Genomic DNA, 21597 nt, shown 5'->3' on the forward strand with positions numbered 1-21597 from the left:
AGCTCGTTGGGCTCTCTTCTCGTTTCGCTTTTTTCCTGTTGAACGGACCACCCGCTCGTATGTATCTCGAGCAAACATCATGGCTCCATCGCCTCTGCGCTTGCAACCCAGAACGCCGCCATCCCGGCCAAGTCTCTCTGCGTGAAATCAAAGGTCCGACACCTACCGAGGTGCTCTTAGGGGGCTGTGCAGAGTACGAGTTTCGGGGGTAACAGCGGGCGCTACATGGTCTGGTGATTGGTGTGTTTTTTTTCTTTGAGTGCTACTTCATGAGTTTCACACAGGTGCTGTCGTAACGGGTTCCATTCTTTCCAAGGAAGTCTGGGAGGTCAGTTTCTTTCGACAAAGCATTGTCTGTTTTGGCGCCTCTGTCGCTGTACAACGGCTCTCGCGTGGGATTCAATAAAACGTCCACTATCTCTCGTTGTTTGGTCATCACTCTTCATCGGCTTCCATGGAAAAAGCCGTCGGCCTGCTCTACGACTCTGTCGGCTTGTTCTCTCTCTCTGGTCCCTCTTGGTAGTAAGATATGCCATGTCCTGGGGGGAAGTTCGTATCGTTCTGTTCGTTCTGCCGCTGTGGAAATGGTCAGGGAGAACAATGCGAGTATCTTCCCAGAGGGATGTGTTATTCTGGCCAAATATCTGTTCGCCACAACACCTCCGCTTTACCCTGGATGACTCTCGGAGGCAGCAGGGCGCGCGTTGAATTTTTTGAGAAGCGTTATTGTTCTCTTGTCAACAGACACTCTGCAGCATTCGATCCGGTGCTCTCGTCGCTACTCAGCTCTTTGACAAGCAGGCGCGAGCCGCCGTCGCATTTCCGTTCGCCCCGGACGCTTCCCTGCTTACACAAAGCGTTCGCCACGTCGCCTGGTCTCCGGTGATCGGTGCCTTTCCGTCTGTGTCAGGGCTCGGGCGGATCAGGCGAAGCGGGAACTGGAAAAGAGCTATGAAGACCGCTCGCGTCGTAGGCAGAGCCTCACCGCCGCGAGACCCGATGTTAAAACCTGCAGGCAACGTCCTTCTCGACGACAGATCCTTCTAAAGAGCGGTCAGCAATGTCGAGCCACGGCAGGAAGTCAGTGGGTTTTGGTCCGCCCGGTGGCCGGGGTGTACTTGGCGCCGGTGGAGCCTCCAAGTTCTCCGCTGCAAAGGGGGGGCCTGTCAAGAGGGGCATAGGGGGGGAGATGGGTAAGGCAAGGCCTCCGAACACACGGCAATCCACCGGCGCCCCAGATGCAGCGCAGAACCTGGATGAGCTCGTGGATAACGACCTTTGCAATGTCCTTGCCTCCAAGCAGTTCGTGAACGAAGCCGACTTCTCGGAGGCCCTTCTTGTTGCTTCTAATGAGGTAAGAGTTGGGCACAAGCGACAAATGTTGCGTTGAAAAGTCCCAAGCCGAGAGTTCGGGGGAAACGGGAGGAATCGTCCTGCCCGAGAGGCCGAGAAAAGAGACGGGAACCACTCTGGACGTACCTCTTCGATGCTTGAACAGACATTTTGTTTGTCAGTGACTCGCGTGCAGTCAGGCAAAACGCCTTGATCCGAGAGTCTTTGGGGAATGGACGTGAGCCTATGGGAGTTCACCGTCCACAGAGGGACAGGCGTCTGGAAAAGAGCCATAAAACGTGAAATCTATCGCCGCCACGGCGCTCCCGTTGAAAGAAACATTCGCTTCCGTGTGTTCTCTTTTCAGTCAACGCGGCTGGATTTGGAGCTCGGGCAACTCGTCCGAAGGTTCCAACAGTTGGTAGCAGAGAACAGGTAAGGAGGCGGGAGCATCGAGTGCACGGATCGCAGCGACGATGGTGATGCGCTCTGCTTCTCCATTCACCGGTGAAAAACCGAAAGTCGGATTGCAAGCTATCGCTCCGGAGCTTCTGCATCGTGCACTCAAGAACGTGAAAGCTATGCTGCTTCTCAGCTATGAAGGGTTTCTCATCTGCCTTTAAGTATCAAACCAAAGGCCCCACGAGTTTGCTGCCACTTCGCTGTCGTTGTGACGCATAGTCTGGATTATGCTTCGTGGTTCTCCACGATACACCTGTACTTTATGATTGCCACCATCGTGTGTCTCCTATCGTCCGTCTGGTCTTTCAGTGCCTGGTTCTGTTCATGTGTTCAAGTTACTGCTTGCGGGCGACCTCGAACATTCGATCTTGATCAACTGTGTCCGTTTACGCTGATCCACCCTTTCTGTGTGCTGTGCGCGCGTCGTAGTCGTACCATCACTGTACTAGATGAGCACATCGACGCGCTCGCTCCTCTTGATGATGACGAGAGCAAAGAACAGATACAGGAGCAAGACAAAGAGAAGGCAGTGGGAGCTGACAATGAATGACTGATGGATCACCCCTTCGAGACAACTGACGCTCCGAGCCATGGAGCCTACGCCTGAGCACCAAGAGTTGGCGTATGCAAGAATTCTCCAAGCTCCTCGAAGTCAGACGTAAGAATAGTTCATGTTCAAGAGGACAGCTCGCATTTGCCAGTCACGTCCGGAAAAACTCAATCCATGGCGGCGAGGAATAGGGGATACGCTTGGTGAAAACTCCTCTTGCTCCTTCCCCAGCAGCAATCTCCCGGAACAACTCCGGGCTGCGGTAGTAAGGGGGAAACCAGTTTGCGGTCTGCTCCGGCGGAAAAACGCGGGTGGGCGTCCTGCGTAAAGAACGGTGGAGCCTTCGTTTCTCATCAGCAGGGCGCTGTTGTTTGCGACTTCCACACTCTTCCTAATAAGTACAGTTCGACCAGCAGCGTGCTTCAGTGGGTCGTGCGTCGTCTTTCAGAGGGAAATGTCACCAACGAAAAATTCACAACTGCCACTCGAGCCCTGTTGATGTAGGCCGTTAAGTATCAGATATTTTGAATATCAAACTGCTTTACGCTTGTGTCGGAGACTTGAGTTATCTCTGCGTTTCGCGAGGAAGGATTTGGTGTTCTCTCCCAGAACTTACGTCAATGGCTCAGTCTGGTAGCGTTTGAAGCATGCGCCGGTCTCTTCTAGCGCGGTTCCACCGCTTAGGCTTTCGAAATTTCACGTGGGTTTGCGCAGGCATGTAGAGCCGAGCATTTTTCTGAATGATATTTATGCAGTCCTCTGTGGAAGGGAAGGGGACACTCCGAAGGATCCACCTGCAGGGTGCACCCCTATTATACGTGGGGCTCGTATGAAGGTCAACATCTTTCACATATGAAGGTCAACATCTTTCACATATGAAGGTCAACATCTTTCACAAAGCCGTCTGTCAGAGACAACACGTTGTTGCGGCACACTGTGGGAGGCGAAGGGGCGGCGTAGGCGCTGCATTTAGACCAGGCGTACACGGTGTAGACCCTTCCGATTTAGATTACCTTACATATGGTAGAACAGCGCGTTACTTGGCTTCTTCGAAAGGACACGTTTGCGGCCAAGGGTATATGCGGGAAACGGGACGCGCTAAGCAGCCGGTTCGTGGCCGGAGTCAAGCAGCGTCCAAGAAGCTCGACCGAACGAAGCCGCAGTTCTTCAGCACATCAAGGGAAGTTCAGCCGTCACAGGTCCGCCACTGCTGGGACTGGTTTGGTGAAGCTGGAGGACTACGTAAGAATGCTGGGTGATATTTTCTCCGGCCAGGCAGATGCTGTAATTTGTGAGTGGAAAGTTTGTTCGTAGCGTCTCTTTCAGTTTTGTGACTTCGCTTTTTTCCGTTAGCGGTTTGGTTCTGTGCCTAGAAGAAGAGGCCTTTCCCACATGCTTCCTGCCGACGGTGGCCTCGTAAGGTGCGGTATGCGGACTCAAAGAGACGCTTGCCATACGTCCCCACGGACGAGGTTCCGCACGTGTGTGCATCTTGGCTCTGTGCTAGGCAGTGTTATTCTCTGTGGTATTTTTTACCATGCGTTGGTAGACAATTCTACGGCAATCGCGGACGCTAGAGAAGTAGGGGAAAAGGGCAATGCAGATCTGGAGTCGCCAGTCAGGCACAACGAGAACCCCCCGCGGAAGAACGTCCGCCGCAAACGGAATGCCACGTCTTACAAAAAATCTCACCCAGAAGTTGTAAGGCAAAACACAAAACGCTCCACAAAAAGTATGTACTCTCAATAGGCCAGGTCTGGTTTATAGAATTATTTTTAAGTAAAGAAGCTAATATTTTAGAATAACTTGGTAGAAAATTCTTCTGCTCGATTTGGCCATGATGGCGCCGCTTCCGCCTGCGGTCCTGCTTCCTCCTCCAGGAGAACAAACGCCTGCTCTGGTAGAGCGCGTTCATATTTGGTTTCTTAAGTTGTTCTTCATTTCTGTTTCCATGTGCAGGTAACCGGGATGTTGTGGGCAACATGGTTGATGATGCTCCTTTCCGTGGTCGGGAGCGTAGGATATTACGGCGCGGCACGACGCAACCTGCGTTTCGCTTGATACTGAAGGAATTAGCCAAAACAGCCATGGAGATAATGAGCTTCACTGACGGCGGTTCTGGCAATCCCTTCCGAGAATATAAACGCCCGGGGGTTCTAGGGAATGGGGAAACCGACACTGCAGCCCTCACTGTGTGGGCGAATGCTGTCTGAGACTTCCAGTCACTGTGTGGGCGAATGCTGTCTCAGACTTCCAGTCACTGTGTGGGCGAATGCTGTCTCAGACTTCCAGTCACTGTGTGGGCGAATGCTGTCTCAGACTTCCAGTCACTGTGTGGGCGAATGCTGTCTCAGACTTCCAGTCACTGTGTGGGCGAATGCTGTCTCAGACTTCCAGTCACTGTGTGGGCGAATGCTGTCTCAGACTTCCAGTCACTGTGTGGAAATCAGTAAGCCAAAGGGTGCTTGATGTTGCGGTTTCTCATACCACCGTCTTCCCGCACCGAAAATGCAACAGCTACACTGTGAAGCTTGCGTGGTGCACGCAGGGGCAAGTCATCACCCAAAAGCAACGGTAAAGACAATTTTGTTTGTTTTTTACAAGTGTCCGTGCCCTGATCGGTTCGAAACATACACGTGCAGCGACATCAAACACTGCAGAGCAGAATTTTGGAGTGTAGGTCGCTCGTCACGGCGGTGCCGTCGGGCCACCCTCAGTGTTCTTAACTTGGAGATCTTTCTAACTTTAAGTCGAAATTCGTCCAATCGAAGACCGAGCTAGGGCAAAGCATTCGGCGACAGGCTCAGGCACCAGAGAACGGGGGGGTCACTCTATATTCCCCGTAATCAGAATGTGAGCTTTCCTGGTCGGCCGCACAGCGCATGCGACCAGACTTATGCGCAGGTTTTGTGTGCTCCGTAGTCGCAGTAGCAGAACCGTGGCGGCGATCTACAAAGGCATACCTCACCTCACTAGCGTAAGGGAGCACCGATTTCTTGCCTTTTGTGCCCTAGTTTTCCCAGAGGACACAACACGCTTTCGAACTACCAACGGTATTTAGCTGGCGCTACACGGCCATCTCCATCGGTGTGGATGCCGTAATCGTGGGCTGCTCTGTGTGGTGGAAGGCAGAACACTGTTTGAGAAACGAAGACCAGCAGGGGGTCCATGTGTCCTGGCTACGCACTTGGGCAACTGATGGTGTCCGGAAAGTCTTATGTCTTGTACGCTGTTTTGCCATGGTTCGAGAAATCCCCAATATGCGCCAGACTGGGATGGTGGAGTCGAAAGCGAATGCGACAGAAGCTCGGCATATCGACCCCGGTCTCGCCGGAGCTCACTCTACGGACACCAGAGAGGATATGCACACGGAAATGACAAGAGAGCATCGCCTCCAGTGGGGTTGCCTTTCTGGCCTTCGAGTCTGTGATGTCATGCACGCAGCAGCAGCAAGCGCGCCTGTCCCAGTTTTTCCCTCTCGAGGAAGTGGAGGAACTGCGTTGGACAGAAATGTAAGCCTGCCGAAATCTTGAGAGCAGTGGAGCGCGACAAGGATGAACGGATGTGACGCACGCGAATAGTCAGCAATGCCACGAAAAAAACAGAAAGGGTCCCAACTGGCGAATTGAAACTAAGAAAGTCGTGTGCCTGGTCTCCGCGTTTCTTCGCCGGAAAGATACTGCCAAGTTTTAACATGCACGAGCTTCCCGCCTCGATTGCCTTGAGTGCATGCAGTGTTTTTACGGATTCTCGGCCTCGGTGACACGCTCCGTATACACTTCATTTCGTGGCGCTTTCAGTCGGCGGCGGACTGTGCTGGTCCGGCGAAGTCCACTGTGTCCTCTCTTTGTCATCATCTGGAAAAAAAGTCTGGGGTGCCGCATCCAAACACGCGGTTAGAGCACACGGACGAGAAAAGGAGTCCCGCCGTCCTCTGCGGACTGAAGATTCTACAGAAATGTTTTGGGTGTCAGCTCAGGAGACAGAAGCTCCAGCTTTTCCCCTTTCTACTCTCCAGATTTACGTGCAGGGCAAATTTTAGCCGGAATCTCCTTCACACGAGTCTTTGGTTGCGGCCTCACCGCTTTCTGTCTTTTTCGACCGTGGGACCGGACCCCCGCATTGCTGTTGAGTCTTCCAGGAAGCTCGCCCGCTGCAGTACATCTTTACGACATTTTGCGTCGGTATAAACGGCACCCCATCCGGCTGTTCTCGGCGCTCTCTCTTTGCCCGATCAGCGCCGCTTTCCGTTGTCCAACCCTGCGCATGCTCCGCGTACGCCGGCCGTCGCGCGCTCGAGTCGCTCCTCTCGTTCGCTACGCCTTCAGTAGGGAAAAGCGGTCTATGTCGTGCGACTACTTTAGCTCGCTCTCGCGTCGTCCGTGAGACTCTAGACAGGTTTCTGCGTTATCAAGGAAGTGTGAACACAATGCTCTCCTCGACGCCCAGCGTCGAGGTCCAGTCGTGTGTCGCTCTGGCGCTCCTTCCCTTGTAGCTTTCTCGACGAGTGAATGTGTGGAGAGAAGCCATGTCAATCGCAGGCTGGGTTCCGCGGTATGCGCCAGGCCTGACAAGCGGCCGCGCCCTCCGCTCCCTTTCCTGCCCCGGGCCGTCGGCTGTTAGCCAGTCGTTCTTCTGTAGAGAAAAACCCGGTCAAGGCGAGAGAACAGACGGCCAGAGGAAAGAGGCGGTGTCTCAGCGGGCGTATGGACACCACGAAAACCCAGGCGCAGAATGCCTCTTTTCTCGCAACTCACCGGTGCCCGCAGCCGTGGCGTCAGGACCACGAAAGCCGGTCCTCCCGCGACACGCTCGGCGGATCACAGGTACACAAAGAACCGCGAGAGTATGTACGCAAGAGGCACTCAGTGAGATAGAAATCGAACACCGTTTTCATCTGTTTCCCGGAAAAAGTTTCTTGTCCCGACACGGAGCCAGGCGGTCCGCTCTGACCGGCGATGGGCCTTTACAGGCTTTCGGCTCACCTTCCGCTCCTCAAAAGCCTTGGTCTTTCTGTACTCACCTCTCCGGACACTCGCGGCGTAGTAGGCCAACGCGTGATCTCTCTTTCGCTTCTGCATCTTCGAGTGCGGCGTCTGCTCTGCGGTATTCCTGGGCTGCTTGCTGGTCTTCTTCCGCGCCTCCGCCGTCGTTTCTGCGGCGGTTTTCCAGTCTACTGTCGCTCACAGAGGCAGCTAGCCAGCCGTCGCGGCCTTTACATCCAGAGATCGGAGCGAGTGTCCCTTCCTCTCTTTCTCGGAAAGTAGGCAGGGTGGGAAAGGGAAACGGAGGCAGAAGCGGAATCGCGGAGGTAGCTACTGAGTTGCCGCTTTCCAGGAAAAGGAACAGGAGACACGAGTGTGGGGCGAGCCGGCAAAACACGTGTTTCGTGTCCTGTCGGGGATCTCTTTTCTTCTGCGATGATGGTGTGGCATGGCGCAACGCTGCCGCGTCTACCACACATCCCTTAACGGCTCCTCTTGCGTCTCTTCGTTTTCTACATTCCTCTGCTCTGGCTGCCTCCGCTCGACCGCTGCCCGTGAGAGAAAACCCGGAGTCTGGTTGCCGCGAGGACACAAGAGGAAAGGAAGAACCTGGAGCCTCGTGCGAGAACCCAGGCCACGATTTTGGAGCGGGCACAGAACAGAGCGCGTTCCACGGGAGAGATCGGACGACAAGATGTGAAGGCAAGAGCCAAGGCGAAGGAACGTTCGGAGGGGCCAAAGAAGAGGGCGGAGCAAAAAACGGGAACTCGTTCCGTCAACGTCTAAAGCGCCCGATAAAAGATCCCCAGCAACTAAGGAAAGACATCCTTTTCAATTCCATTGCTGCGCTGACAATATATGCAATAAGTGACACGACCGCACAGAAACTGCAGCAGGGGCTTCGCGCACTTGCTGAACAAGGCGAGGGGAAAACGCGAGACGAGAAGGGTAGCGTGGACCTTTGCAGTGTAGGTACACTCGACGGAGGGGCTGCTGCAGGCAGCGCCTCTCTTTCTTGGCCTGCGTCTGACCGGGAAACGGAAGGGCGCGGTCGGCAGGGAGAGGATGAGGAGGCGCGAGGCGGGGGGAAGGAGGACTGGAACCTGAGGCGAGACGCGACTCGTGGCGAGGAGAAATCAAACAATTCGCGCGACAGTGGCACGAAGCAGGAGATAGGGGGGAAAAACGAAGGAGCAAACGACGAGAACGATTTACAAAGAGACGAGAGAAAGAAACTCGGCGACATATCTTTCTGGGAAGAGTGGGACTGTAGGAGGACCGCGTCCATCGCTCTAGAGGGAGTTCTTCTCAATGGTGGGTCCAGAAGAAAATGAGGAAACATACAAAAACGGTGACAAAGGCAGGGGTTGACGCGCGAGATGGCGAGATAGGATGCAGTGAAGACAGAGAGCAGAAGCAAGCAAGAGTGTTGACAGTCCAAAGGCGAAAGACAGGTGACGGTAAAAGACCCTGTCACAGATCGCTTGGTTGACTGGTCTCTTGAGGAATCAACAGACGGTCTCTCTGTACTATATGTCCAAACAACCTGAATCGTTTCGCTTCCTTGTGTGTCTTGGGTTTAAGTGAAAACGACGCAAGATGAATCCTCAAGCACCTCGCAGGTCGTGTCTCCTTCGGTTCATCGTACCAAGTGAAGCAAGTCACTCTAAAACTCTTCTCCTTCCCTTCTGCATGTTTCTGGTTTTCTGTAGGTCAACGTCTCTCCGTACCTGATGTTCACGTGTGCCTAGGCATTTATATCGGTGCCAGTGTCCCCCAGGTGTCTAATCCCTTTTCCTGTTGGATGTTTGCGTGCTGGCGGTTCAGGTTTCTTTCTGACTGTATTCTACCACAAATTGGAAGTTGTCGTCCACGACGACGCCTTGTCTTCAGGTGTCTCCGAGCCGAACACAGGCCGTACACAACCGCCTGTCTCCTCGTCGTCTGCACACTCAGCTTCTTCGCCTTCTCCCAGTTGTTCGATTGCAAGGCAATCGTCCCCGTCGCTCTCCAGCAAAGGGGCTTCGCCTCGTTCGCCTCTCACTGTGCGACAGCGGAGCTTTTATCTTTGGCGCCAAAGCTTGTATAAAGTCCTGACGGGGCAGATTGCCTTCATGCCGGTTGCTGCCGTCATTTTCCTATTTTTAGCCCCCGTTTTTAGAGCCGGGTTGTTCTACCTTTTTCCTCCCGCGGGAGTCTCCGGACCGGCGGCTGCGATTGCTTCTTTGCCTTCTTTCGCGCCTACCTCCGTTGCGCAGCTGTCTCCGCCTCGCCACGATGCACGCGCGGAGTCTCCGCTAGCTGGGCTCCAAAGGGGGCCCTCTGCGACCGCGGTCGTACCTATCTCGTCGCCCGGCGGCGCGGCATCGGCGAGATGCGTGACGGGCCAGCCTCGCACAGTCAGTTCGTCGACGAGGCCAACCGGCCAGAATCCGAGAGAAGAAGATAGAAGCAGAACGGAGGAGGCGCAAGAGGAGAAACAATTCGTCCACGGGGACTGGTTCCGTCTTGCGTGCCGCGAAGGAATCCTGAGTATCGGCAGGAGTTTTTGGGAGGTGTACATCGCCAGTTGGTATGTGTGGCCGCTAACCGACCTCGTTAATTTCAGGTGAGCGCGCCGCGCAGCCTCGACTCTCTGCGAAACGAGGATTTCTCTGTGCTGCTTTACCGTTGGGCTCTGTGCTCGTGCCGAAGTTCGCTGCCGATCTGTGCATGCGCTTCTCTCTCCAGCTGTCGTCGGCGCCTGTTGTACGGCAACAGATGCAGCTGACAGTCGGAGAGCTGTTGTCTCTGTCCCTCGGCGGAGCTGCGAGCCTCGAAGAAGAGGCCCGCGACTAGAGGCCGCATTCTGCTGTCCCGTGGCTCCGATTGTGCCGAGGTTCCCTGCTTGTTTTTGCTGTTCCCAGATACATCCCCCTGCGGTACCGCCCCCTGTGGGACACGACGATCGATTTATTCTGGACTGTCTACCTCTCCGTCGCTGCATACCCGCGAGGGCTGGAGATTGCGGCTCGTCTGGCGTCACAGAAGAGAGGCGATGGCGATTCCGTCGGCGCGGAGCCGAGGGGAGCTCTCACGACTCTCTGCCAAGCGGTCAAAATCCTGCTTTTTGATCCCCCTCAGTAGCAAGCCTCCGTGAGGAAATCTTCGCGCTCTTGCCTAAAGAGGGCGGAACAAAGCAAGAGGAATCAGGGCGGAGAGCAAAGACGAGCGAAACCACAGAGACACTGCATCGACCGCGCTTGGGGGCACGGCGGACCCGAGGAAGCCGCGATGGCGTAGGTCGCGTTTCTCTGGACGAGCTTGCAGTGTTATAAAGAAGGGGAACGAGAGACGTGAAGCAAACAAGGGTGTGCATCCGCGCTGGAGCAACCGCGAAACGAAGCTGAGGGGGTGCGGGAAGAACACCCCAAGCGCGCCGAGACTCCCTTCTCCAGGAAGCGGGAACAGAAGAAACAGAAGGTGGACCCGGGAAGACGCACAAAGAGGCAGGCCGATGGACACGCGGCCTTCTGCATCTAAACGTTTGACCTAGGATTCGCTGGACGCACAAGGACAGACTCCAGAAAGTCTCTTGGATGCTCACGATCCCCTCTCAGCTTTTTTGCTGAACATTATGTCTCACTCTGTATACACACACACACATAAATGAAGAGCTGTATATTCATATGCCGCTACACAAATATGCATACATATACTTACGAATATATATAATATATATATATATGCATATATATATGTATATATCCGCTTTCTCAGCCGAGAGGAATGCCCGGGAGGGAAGGCGTTGCGGCGAGGAAATGGGTCTCTCCCCTGTTTCGTTTTCCCGATCCGAAGAACCTCACTAAAACCGGTGCTCTCCAGAAGACCTCTCCGATTTTTCGCGCGCAAATGGATTGGTGTGTCTCTAGGCGTGCACGCTGCGCAAAAACGTGACCAGGTTGAGTTCCAACTGTGCAAGCAGGTATGGGAGGAATGCAGGTTTTTGTCATGCGAGAATCCCGGCGACGCTCAGCGGTGTCTTTGGACTGCCGAGTGTTGAAACAGTTTGCTTTTCACACATTCAAATCTGCAAATCTTTACCGTGTATTGTCCGTATATCATCCGTTTATGTGTGTATATATATACATATATGCGTATATATATGTATGTATACATGTATATATATGTATATATGTATATATACATGCAGTCATGCACGCATATGGCTTTCGTTGTAGGTATTGGGATTCTTTTTATGGGGTCTCGATGTGGGCTATAGGAGAGAGCGAAGAGAAATAGAGTTTTCAGGTGATTGCAATTTGCCTCTTTTTCTGACTTGCGGCCTCGCGGCTGGTGTGCACTGATGCGTCGCCGCAGCAGGCCCTCAGCGTTTGTGTATTTTTTCCAGGTCTGTCGTGTGTCTCCTGTCTGGTCTCCAGCTTGGCACGTCTGTCTCTCTGTGCTTGACAGGGAGGAACGGGCGCTCTCTTTCAGATGAAAAACCGCAACCAATGAAGCCACAATGAAGCTTTCTCGCACAGCTGGCGCCTCGTGGGGTTTTTGCATCTTTTTGGTGAATTTTCTCGTAGTCGAGACAGCCGATTCACGAGTGGACACGCAGCTTTCAAGATGACAGGCTAGCCACGCGCACGACCCTGCTCGGAATCACCTTTATGCATATATGCACGTGCACATATATAAATATATAGTTAGATAGATAAATATAGATAGGTAGATAGATAGATAGATATCGATAGATAGGCAGATAGATATACGTGGATAGGTAAATAGATATAAATAGATGGATGGATAGATAGACATATAGATAGACACATATATAGACAGAGAAATAGATAGTGATATAAGGATATAGATAGGAAGATATAGATAGGTAGATAAAGATATATATAGATATGTGTATGTGCAATTATATTTGTTTGCTGCTGTCATGTGCTACAGTGGAGGCTGCATTGATTTCGCGCACATCCTCTCGAGGGGCGCATCGGGGCGAAGTCACAAAAATCGGCCACGTCTGTAAACCCAGTTTGTTTCGGGCCGCAGTGCGAAGCGCGCCTTCGCGGCATATCGAAAGACATTGGCACGCATGCAGTGCTCTAAGAAACTACATGCAGAAGCGTAATCTACAACAGGAGGCAGGGCTGGAACCCAACTCTATGGGAGCTGACGGCTTATACACCGATATATATATATATATATATGTATATAAAGAGTTAGATAACATCACTCAATTTTGGATGAAACCTCTGATGGTAGATTAGTGACGATCTTATTCCTTGCTATTGGATACAGAGAGATTCACCGTTCTGGATGTGTACTGAGACTAAGAGGTTCGCTTCCTGAAACGTGAATACGCCAAAGCCATGCTGCATGAATAGACATATATATATATATATATATATATATGTACGTATGTACGCATAGTTGGGGGGTCATCTACAGATTAGTTTGTTTTGGAACACTCCTGTCGTTGATGCATGCCCACTGAGAAGCTTTTTCTTCCAGTTCTGACTCTCGTCGGAATGCCATGCATGCGTTTCTGGGGGCCGGAGGCAGGCACAAACAGAACAACGACGCAGATGGCGGCCGTGACCCCGGCGGGAGTTTCACGTTTCCAAATCCGGCTTCTGTCAAAAACCTCCAATCAAACAACTGGGATCCATCGCTGGTGGTATACGTCTTTTCACGCATACACGTATATGTACAGAGATGGACAGCGAGATATAGATGAACAACTATATATAGATATACATGCAGATATAGATGGAGGGATGGATATGCATGTAGCGTAGGTCACGAAGTATCTGTAGATGCACAGAGGGGTATTCTGAATTCGAAGATCGATGCTTGGTGTGGAGTCTGAATCAGAAACGAAGGTTCTAGGAAATAGCCTAGCGAAGGGCTTCTTTCCTTTGGATCTTCTTTGTCGTCAGCTCTGCTGTTTTCTCGTTTGCTCGTCTCCGGCTTTTTTCTCTTCCACCTTCGATGTCTTCTGAATTGCTGCATGCGTTGCGCATGCCGCGAGACACGCCGCTAGGAAGCTTTAAAACCCCAGCTCACAAGAGCAGCCAAGATACGAAAGGACACAAAAAAGAGATGTATTAGTGGGAAACGAAGAGAGCATGGGACCAGACATTCTCTGTGTGCTGAACCGGAAGGGTCGGCATGCGACCGCACAAAAGACGAAAAGCCGACAGCTTTTCCACAGCCGCCCGTACCAGTACCACCCTCTGTGTCTTTCCTTTTTTCTCTCTCTCTCTGTCCTTCTTTTCCCATTTTTTACACGTGACAAATCTTCTCGCTTCTCGTAGGTGCCGCGGTTTTGGCTGAGTGCATCCGTCATCGGGAGACGCGCACATGTCTCTCTTCTCCTGTCTCCTGACCCCCGTCTCTTGTCTCTCTGCCCTCTTCTTCCACCTTGTTTCCGTCTCCTGTCCTCCTTGTTCCTCTCTTCTTCTCGCGTTCTGGCGTTCTTTCCTTCTTCTTGCTCGCGGTGCTGGTTTCCTCTTCTTCCGGTAGCCTTCCGCGTTTCCGCCGAGTTTCTTTCTCTCTCGGCTGTTCGCTGAGCGCATTTGTCGCTCACCTGTATCTGTCTTGCTGCCGGCTGTATGACCGCCCTGCTGAGCTGTTTTCTTTGCATCGAAGAAGGGTGAAGGCGAAGGCGACCTAGCACGCGAGGAGAAGACCTAGAAGAGCCGGGGCGCCGAGCGGGGGCCGAGACCGTGAAGACTGGAGACGAAAGAGAAGCAAGGAGAAAGAAGAGAACAGCGAGAAAGACGGAGGAAATGGAGGCGAGCAAGGCCACAGAAGAGTGTGGCAGGCAGGCCTCGTGGAGAGGGAAGGACAAAGAGGATGGCGTAGATGAAGAAGGCGACAGCAACGAAGACGAGAGACTCAACGCACATCCGCTGGAAGCTCCACGGTGGAGTGTGATGCTTCAAGATGCACTTGAAACATATTTCAACAAGTATCGCTCTTTGTCTTTCGTCTTGCTTTCTCGTTTCTTTCTCGCTTCTCTCTCGCTCTAGGACGCGCGCGCGATCTCCCCGTTTCTCGCCTTTTGGCGTCTTTCTCTTTGGATTCCAGCAATCTCGAATCCCCTCTCTTTTTTCCCTCTTTCTCGCTCCACGCTGCCCACAATTCTCACGCTACTTTTGCCGCCACGACTCTGCTTTGCTCTTCTGCTTTCCTCTTCAGCTGTCTTCTCGCCGAACGAGGCCTTCCGGGTTCTCTTTCGAAACGCCCCGCCTTTCCCTTTCCGTGCAGTTTTCTCCCGCGTTTCCTTGCTGTTTCGTCCCTCGTTCTCCTCTGTAAACCAGCCTCTGTTTGTGTCTCTTCTAAAGGCGGTGGTCTTCAATATCCTACCGGCTCTTCATGTCCCCCGCAAGTGTCCCTTGTATATACTCCCCAGAAAAGGTTTGTAAACAGTCGCGGCTCATGAGAAGCACAAGAGAACTTGGATCCAGTAAACGTCACTTACTGTTCGCCAACCCGGCGCATCCTCTCGCCCCCGTGCACGGCCTGGCAGCGCTTGATCTCTGTCTCTTCTTTTCCGTTGTTTTCTCTCCGTGGCCACCCCCTTGAGCGGTGTCTTTCTTGCGCCCTACGCGGCACTATCTCGTCAGTTTCATTTCGCGTTTCTTTTTTCCTTTTACCTTTTCTCTACAGAGGCGTCCCCGTCCCGTCAGTGGGGTCGAGCGCGCTGAAGGAAAGCCAGGCGATCACCCCAGACAGTTTTGTTCACCGACAGTTCATTCACGACGCAGACGGGGTCTTCTACAAAATCGAAGCCACGGCCCCATTCCCTGCATCGTACTCCCCTTCGTCCTTCTCCCACTCTTCCTCCTCTTCCTCTTCCTCCTCTTCGTCCTCTTCGTCCTCTTCGTCTTCCTCCGCTTCTTCTTCTTTTGTCTGTGGTGCGTGTCGTGAGGCTAATGAGAGCGAGGCGTCTTCCGTCCCTTCCCGGCGTCGGAGCTCGTTTTCCGTTCGGTGTCCTTCCCCCGCCTCGTCTCCTTCAGACGAAGACAGCGCTGCGTCTCCCGTGAAGAAACGGTGCGTCGACGGGGGCTGGGAAGGCCTGTCTCCGGAGTTCGTCGAGCCCTCGCAAGTTCTCCTGTATGTTTCCTACCCTCACTTCCAAGGTGTCTGGACTGCAGGAGCCTCCGGTAGGTCAGCCGTCTCACCTCGTCTGGCGTTCGCGTGCGCTTCCTTTTCGAAGTGATTCGTCGCCGAGGGATTCGCTTCCGGCCCTCGCCATCCACTGCGGCTCTCTTCTCCCTCTTCTTTCACATCCCTTCTCTCTTCATGCTCCTGTCCTCTCTCTTCTTTTTCCTCTCCTCTCTCTTCTTGTTCCTCTCCCCCTTCTCCTTCCTCTTCTCTTTTTTCTCCTTCCCTCCCTTCCCTCCTCTTCTGACGCAGTGCGTGCGCACGAACTCGATTCCCCAATCTGTCTGTGCTCGTTTATCAGTTCCTCAGTTCAGCTGTAGTGTGTCTTCCTCTCCACGTCTGTTTCGTTTCTCTCTCTGCAGAAGTTTTGCTTCACTACCTCACCGGCAAGGAACTCGCGGAATGCCGCGTGATGGCCCTCGACCGAACAGCCTGCCGCTACGACCTCCTCATCGAAGTCGCCGGCCTGCCCAAAGCCCCCGCGTTGCGTAGGTTTCTTTCGCCCGCGGTCTCGGATTTCCTCTTTTCTCCTTTGGCTCGCTCTTCTTCGTTTTACACAGCTGTGCCTTGCTTCGCGCTCGGCCTTCTCTCGTCCTCGGATTCTGCTTTCCTTCCTCGCGCTTTGAAAAAAGTTCACACTCTTCCTCTGTATGCCTCCTCTTCTCGCTCCGTGTCGGCACTCTCGTGGCGTCGCGAATCTCGGATTTGCGGCCTTGGTGGTCTCCGCTCACGAAGCAGTCATCCGCCTGTGTCCCTGTATCCCCCACCGTCCCCCGTCCGTCGTCTTTCTCCCAATGCTTCTTCTCTTTCTGGCTTCTTTTTCCCTGCGTCGTTCTCCTCAGCCCTCGCTGGAGATGCGGCCGCCGTGCCTGTGCGCCTCTGGTCCTGTGCGCGTCTCGTGCCTCGCCTCGTAGCCCCTCGGAGTGGAGTCGCTCTTCTCCCTTTGCTTCCCGGTTATGTCTTCCGGTTATGTCGGTGCACAGGAAGTGAGCTGGCCTTCCAGCTTTCGCGTCTTCGCTGGAGACTTCAGTGCGGGCCTCTCCAGCGCTTCTTTCGATCCGTGAGTCGCTTTTCTCTTCTGTCGCGGAACCTGCGTCGAGGGCAGCGATGCAGCCTCTCGCGTCTCACAGAGTGAACGGTCAGTCTCTGCTCTCTCCACGCTGCCGGAGCGCGCCTTTCCCCTCCGTGTCTCTCGCGCGCCTTTCCCCTCCGTGTCTCCCGCGCGCCTCCGCTGGCCTTCAGGCTTCCTCTTCGCTTTCGCTTTTCCGGTTTTCAGTCCTTCCTGACGCCCCGCTCTCCCGTCGAATTCCCTATCTCGCCTGGTAACGCTGTAGCGACTCCTGTCGTGGCGTGTGTCTCCTTCCACTGCACCCGGCCGCTTCTTCCTGCGTGCTTTCCTTGCCTCTTGTGCGTCTTCTCTCTCCACTCTCTCCCCTCTCTGTCTGCGCCGCGTCCGCGCCTCTCTCTCGCGACGTTCTTTCGCCATCTCCCTGCTCGAACAAGCGTTCTCCAGGACTTGTCGCGCCGCGCGAGCACACGCAGCGGGAGGCGGCGAGAGGGCGACAGCGAGAGAAAGAAACACAAGCACACTGTGAAAAAGGTGGTCTTGAGAGACGGCGAGAGCATTTATTTGTACTCGACTCGCGCGTATACTGCCCCGGAAACAGCCGAAAACGGAGAGGGGAGGCGCAAGAAAAACGGAGAGTCGCCGACTGTGAAGCCGGCGGATCTGAAGTCTCCGCCCTCAGACCCCGACGAAGACGAAAGGAGAATCGTTCATGTGGTAGGGCCAAATGGGAGTGGAAAGCAGTTTTTCGCAGTTTTCGCCTCCACTTTTGCATGCACGCAACAGTGCACATCCGTGCTACTGCCGCCTCGGTCGTCTCTCGGATTCACTCTTCTTCGTGCTGGGCATCGCTACCTCGGCCCCTCCTACTCGAGCAACGCCCTACTGTGTCTTGTCTGCTCTACGCCCTCTTCGTCAGGTGCTTTCTGTCGTTCTCGCTCTTGCTTCTCCCTCGTCTCAGATCCGGCTTTTTCGTTCTGTTTCTCGGGTGTCTCGAGTGGCTGTTTGCCTTTCCCTACTCGGTGTTCTCCCTTTTTCTGTTTCTCCTTGCGGCATTGCCAGCCCAATCGCGGCTGGAGAAGCATGTCAGCTTCTTCGGTCGGGGCTCTGTCTCGTTGGGACCAGCCTCCGTGCTCGCCTCAGACGTCTTCTTTGTCTTTGGTTTCTTCTTTTGGTGGACTTGTTTTTCATCTTCGAGCAGCTTCTGTTGTCCTGTCCGCGGTGCGCATCTCGCAGGTTTTTTGCTGGTCGGTCGACAGACTGAATGTGTGTGACGCATACACGGCCCGTCGCTGCGCGCAGGTACGTCTGGGTCTTGCTCAGCTCTTCTTCTGTTCTTCCTTTCTTCTCTCTCTTCTCTTTCGTTTCTCCCTCCTTTTCCCGTTTCTCGGCTTCTCGTCAATTTCTCTCTTTTTTCTCCCCCCTCTTCTATTCTCTCTTTTCTTCTCTCCTTCGTCTCCTTCCCTTCGTTCATTATCTGGTGCATCTTCGCCTCGTTTCTCGGCGCCATCTTTCTCCGGCGTAATTTTTTTCCGAGTCGCCGCATCTTCGTGTTTCGTTTCTTGTCTTTTCAAGGACGTCGCGGCCTCGCTCCGCCAAAGCGTCGCCGCGACGACGCGCGACGAAGACTCGCCTTTTCTCCAAGTTTCGGTGTCTTCGCAGTTGCCTCTTCCAGCGGCAGGTGGGCGCATCGAACGGCAGAAATCGACGGTGTACATCCAGCGCTCTTGTTTTCTCGACTCCCCCCAGACCGCTGGAAGCCCCTCGATGAACAAAGAGACGTCAGCTGTCGTACACGGGGAGGGAATTGCTTCCCAACCTCCCTCTTCCTCTCCGTGATTCTTGTCGCTCCGGCACGGCCCCTGACCGTCTACGGCGTATACATGTACACATATTTATATCTCTTTTTGTTTACATAGATACAGGCATAATTTCTGAATGCTGTGTGTACAGCCGCATGCAAGCGCGCGCGTTCATCTATCTGCCTCTCTGTTTATCTAGACATGCTACGCTTGATACAAATATATATATATATATATATATGTGAGTATATGTACATTTGGACATGGGTGTGGAGAATGCATCGCCCCGGGATCCGAGAGCTTCTGGTGTCTTTCGCCACGTTGGAGTTGCCGTGCGTTGGTTTGCTGAATCAAGTCTGCATCTGTGTTCTCGGATTTCGCGGCTGCGACGTTCTGTGTTGATTCGCTGTGGCGACTCGTTCAGGGTACGAAGAAACTCGGAGCCGCCGACGCGAGAGGCAACCGTCGACGTCTGCTTCTTCCGCGGCGTCTTCTTCCTGTCCTGCGCCGCCGTCTTCGCTTCCTCCAGTTTGTTTAACCCTCAGTATGTCTGTCTCCCTCTCAATCGGTTTTGCCTCGGGACAATGTGGCCTGTCTCCCCCGCTTCCTGTGCAGCTGTCAAGTTTCCTGCTTCCTGTTTGTCGTCCTCACCTTTCGTTTCTCGTCTCTGTGCCCGCGAAAATCTGCCTCCCCTGCGCGCTCCCTTTTTGTCGCTTCTCTTTCTCAAGTTTTAATGACGCTTGTCTCTCGTAAAAGCGTTCGCACACGTCCCCTCTTTTTGCCGTCTTTGCTTCGTCACTCTCTCATGTTTTCATCTTCTGTGCCTCAGTCTTTTCAGGCGCTGCCTGGCCTCTTTTTCCTCTCATGTTCGTTTTTATCCTTTCCCTTAACTTCTCTTCCTGTCAGCTTTCTCTGCCACAACAGGCGCATGCGCTTTCCTCTCTGTTCTGGTTTTCTGCTTCTCCTTCCCGCGATTTTCTGTCGCCAGGCTTCGACGGTACCGCGGCCTTCGCGCCTTCTCTGCCGTCCATGACGCGCTGCATGCGAGCTCTGGCTCTCTCCGAAATCCGTGAGCCTTCACGTCACTCGCCTATCGCTGAGGCGGCACCTGTCCGTTTCGTCCACTGGTTCTCTCTGGCTAGGAATCTCCGCGGCTGCTCGCTGTCGCTCTCGAAATAAACACCTTGCTACGCAGCCACATCCACAGCCCCATCGCGCGGGGCCTCGCTAGCTGCCAATGCCCCTGGAGATAGGCAGACGACACGGCCGCGTCTGTGTTTTTCTCTACATCTGCGCAGCTCTACACACATGTGCATAATGTGTTTCTGTGTATATTTGATTCGTGTCTCCTCTCTCTCGCGTCCTTTTTGTCGCTGTTCTTTTTCTCTTCTCGTTCTCATGACGGACTGCGTTGCCTCCTGTCGCTTTCACTTCTTCTTGCCTGCAGTTGTGTCGGTTTACCCCTTCGTCTTTGAGCGGCTTCTTCGAGCGGAGAAGATGCTGTTCAAAAGGGTGACTCGCGATGCCATGTCTCTTGTATACTAACGTTTCCATCTCGTATCTCTCTCTGTGTTCCCGTCTCAGCGTCACTTTTTTCGTTTCCTCTTTTCCCGCCGCTCTGCTTCCTTTTCATCTCCGGCTTCCTCTTCCTGCGCTTGTCTCTGCGCTGTTTCGCAGTGCTTGCCAGCTTTGTCGCTCTCGTCAGAGTGTCTTTTCCCTTTCGTCTGTGTCTTTCCTCTCGCCCTGCGTTTTCCTGTCCATCTCTCCATTCGCGGTTCTTTTCGCCTGTCGGTTTCCCTGCTCGTGTCGTCTCCCAACACGCTTCCCGTGGCGAACGTGAGAACGAAAGAGAGGAGAATCGGCACTGCGAGTCGAAAAGGCGTACGGGGCGGAGACGAGCAGAAAGCAGAAAAACGGAAACACGAAGAACGTGTGAGGAAGAAGAGGCGTCGCTGGGGACGGAGACAAGAAACGGTGAAGAGGAAAAAGTGGAAGACGAGCGAGGGTCACCGGACAGGGTCAGAAACGTTTGTTGTCAAGAGTTGGGATTTCTGCTGGCTTCAACTGGCAAGGAGCCACTCCAGATCTACTGTAGAGAGTCGCGGGCCTCAGCACAGAATGCCACGAGCGACAACTGGAAGTCTCCGCTGCAAAACTCCAACACACTGTTCCAGACACCAAGCTCCCCCCGTCCTTGCGATATCAAATTGTGCACCGGTAGTCAAGTAGAAATCGACGCACATACACACATACCCCTAGGAAACGTCTCTTTTCCGGCTGTAGCGAGAAACATTGGATGCTTCACTCCCCTCAGACCGAAAGGGAATTGTCTTTCACGTGTAGGTTTCACGCGTTCTTTGCGTGATTGCCCTAGACTGGCACCGCGTGCCGTACGTTCACCGGAAACGACAAATGGATGTCGCTCCGACTGAGCTCGGGGAAGATCCCTCCCGCGAATTCCCTTGTCGCAATCTCCTTAACTCGCGCGCCGCTCTTTGGAAATCTACACACGCCCTGTCCTTGAAGCGGAGCGCTGATCAGTGAGAGGGATTGCCCTTGGCACTAGTGCAGAACTGAAATGGAAGGAAGCGGCAAGTGTTCTGCTTTCTGGAGGTCTAAGGGGAAGAAGACAAGACAAAAGAGTCGAGGTGGAGGCGTGGTCCGCCCGATCGTGCTGGCGTGACTCCCGAGCTCTCCACTTTGTTGCATTCGAGAAGAGAGTGGTGTTCCCCAAAACCCACGAACTGCATTACTGGAAGTCCGTACTGGTCTTCAACACACAGGAATAGCTGGTGACTGGGCCGTTTGCTAGGGGTGTACATTTAACTATCGCTCAAAAAGTCTAGGATCTCGCCGCTCTGGTGTCTCCAGCGCGTTATCATTTCGCGGCGCCTCTCTGATAATCGTCCACATGTTAGTCTAATCCGACTTTCCCCATCTCGCTGTGATGTTCAAGTAAAGGGGATTTGAGTAACAGAGAGGAGGGAGACGTGCGGGTTTGGATAGCGCGGCCGATCTCGGCTCCGTCCAGGGATGTCTCTTTCGGCGAAGGCATGCCTGTGTGTAGGCACACAGACGCATCCGCCTAGTATCTCCATCTCTAGAGCTCTTTCTGGTGTGACAACTCCTTTTATGCGCCCGGATAGTCTGTGTCCGTGCATGCAGCTTTTCCGGGGGTGCGAGCGAATCACGGGGCTCGTTCGTCGGCCGCTTCTGGTTTCTGTCAAGATTCGC

General features: G+C 53.7%; 3 protein-coding genes across 3 annotated transcripts; all 3 read left to right on the plus strand.

Annotated features, from left to right (window-relative positions):
* Positions 1–1060: 1060 nt before the first annotated feature.
* Positions 1061–2344, plus strand: NCLIV_034320 (conserved hypothetical protein; the record flags this gene model as incomplete). The annotated part of the gene is made up of 3 exons (XM_003883629.1): positions 1061–1354; positions 1700–1767; positions 2224–2344. The coding sequence occupies 3 exons, from the start codon at positions 1061–1063 to the stop codon at positions 2342–2344; spliced, it is 483 nt and encodes a 160-aa protein (XP_003883678.1).
* Positions 2345–6872: 4528 nt separating this feature from the next.
* On the plus strand, positions 6873–10455 carry NCLIV_034330 (putative mpv17 / PMP22 family domain-containing protein; the record flags this gene model as incomplete). The annotated part of the gene is made up of 3 exons (XM_003883630.1): positions 6873–8643; positions 9157–9937; positions 10236–10455. The coding sequence occupies 3 exons, from the start codon at positions 6873–6875 to the stop codon at positions 10453–10455; spliced, it is 2772 nt and encodes a 923-aa protein (XP_003883679.1).
* A 3659-nt stretch (positions 10456–14114) lies between these two features.
* NCLIV_034340 (hypothetical protein) lies at positions 14115–16821 on the plus strand (the record flags this gene model as incomplete). The annotated part of the gene is made up of 5 exons (XM_003883631.1): positions 14115–14296; positions 14998–15245; positions 15348–15494; positions 15858–15983; positions 16772–16821. The coding sequence occupies 5 exons, from the start codon at positions 14115–14117 to the stop codon at positions 16819–16821; spliced, it is 753 nt and encodes a 250-aa protein (XP_003883680.1).
* Between the last annotated feature and the right edge of the window lie 4776 nt (positions 16822–21597).

Source organism: Neospora caninum, chromosome VIII, assembly GCF_000208865.1.
Source record: "Neospora caninum Liverpool complete genome, chromosome VIII".
NCBI lineage: Eukaryota > Apicomplexa > Conoidasida > Eucoccidiorida > Sarcocystidae > Neospora > Neospora caninum.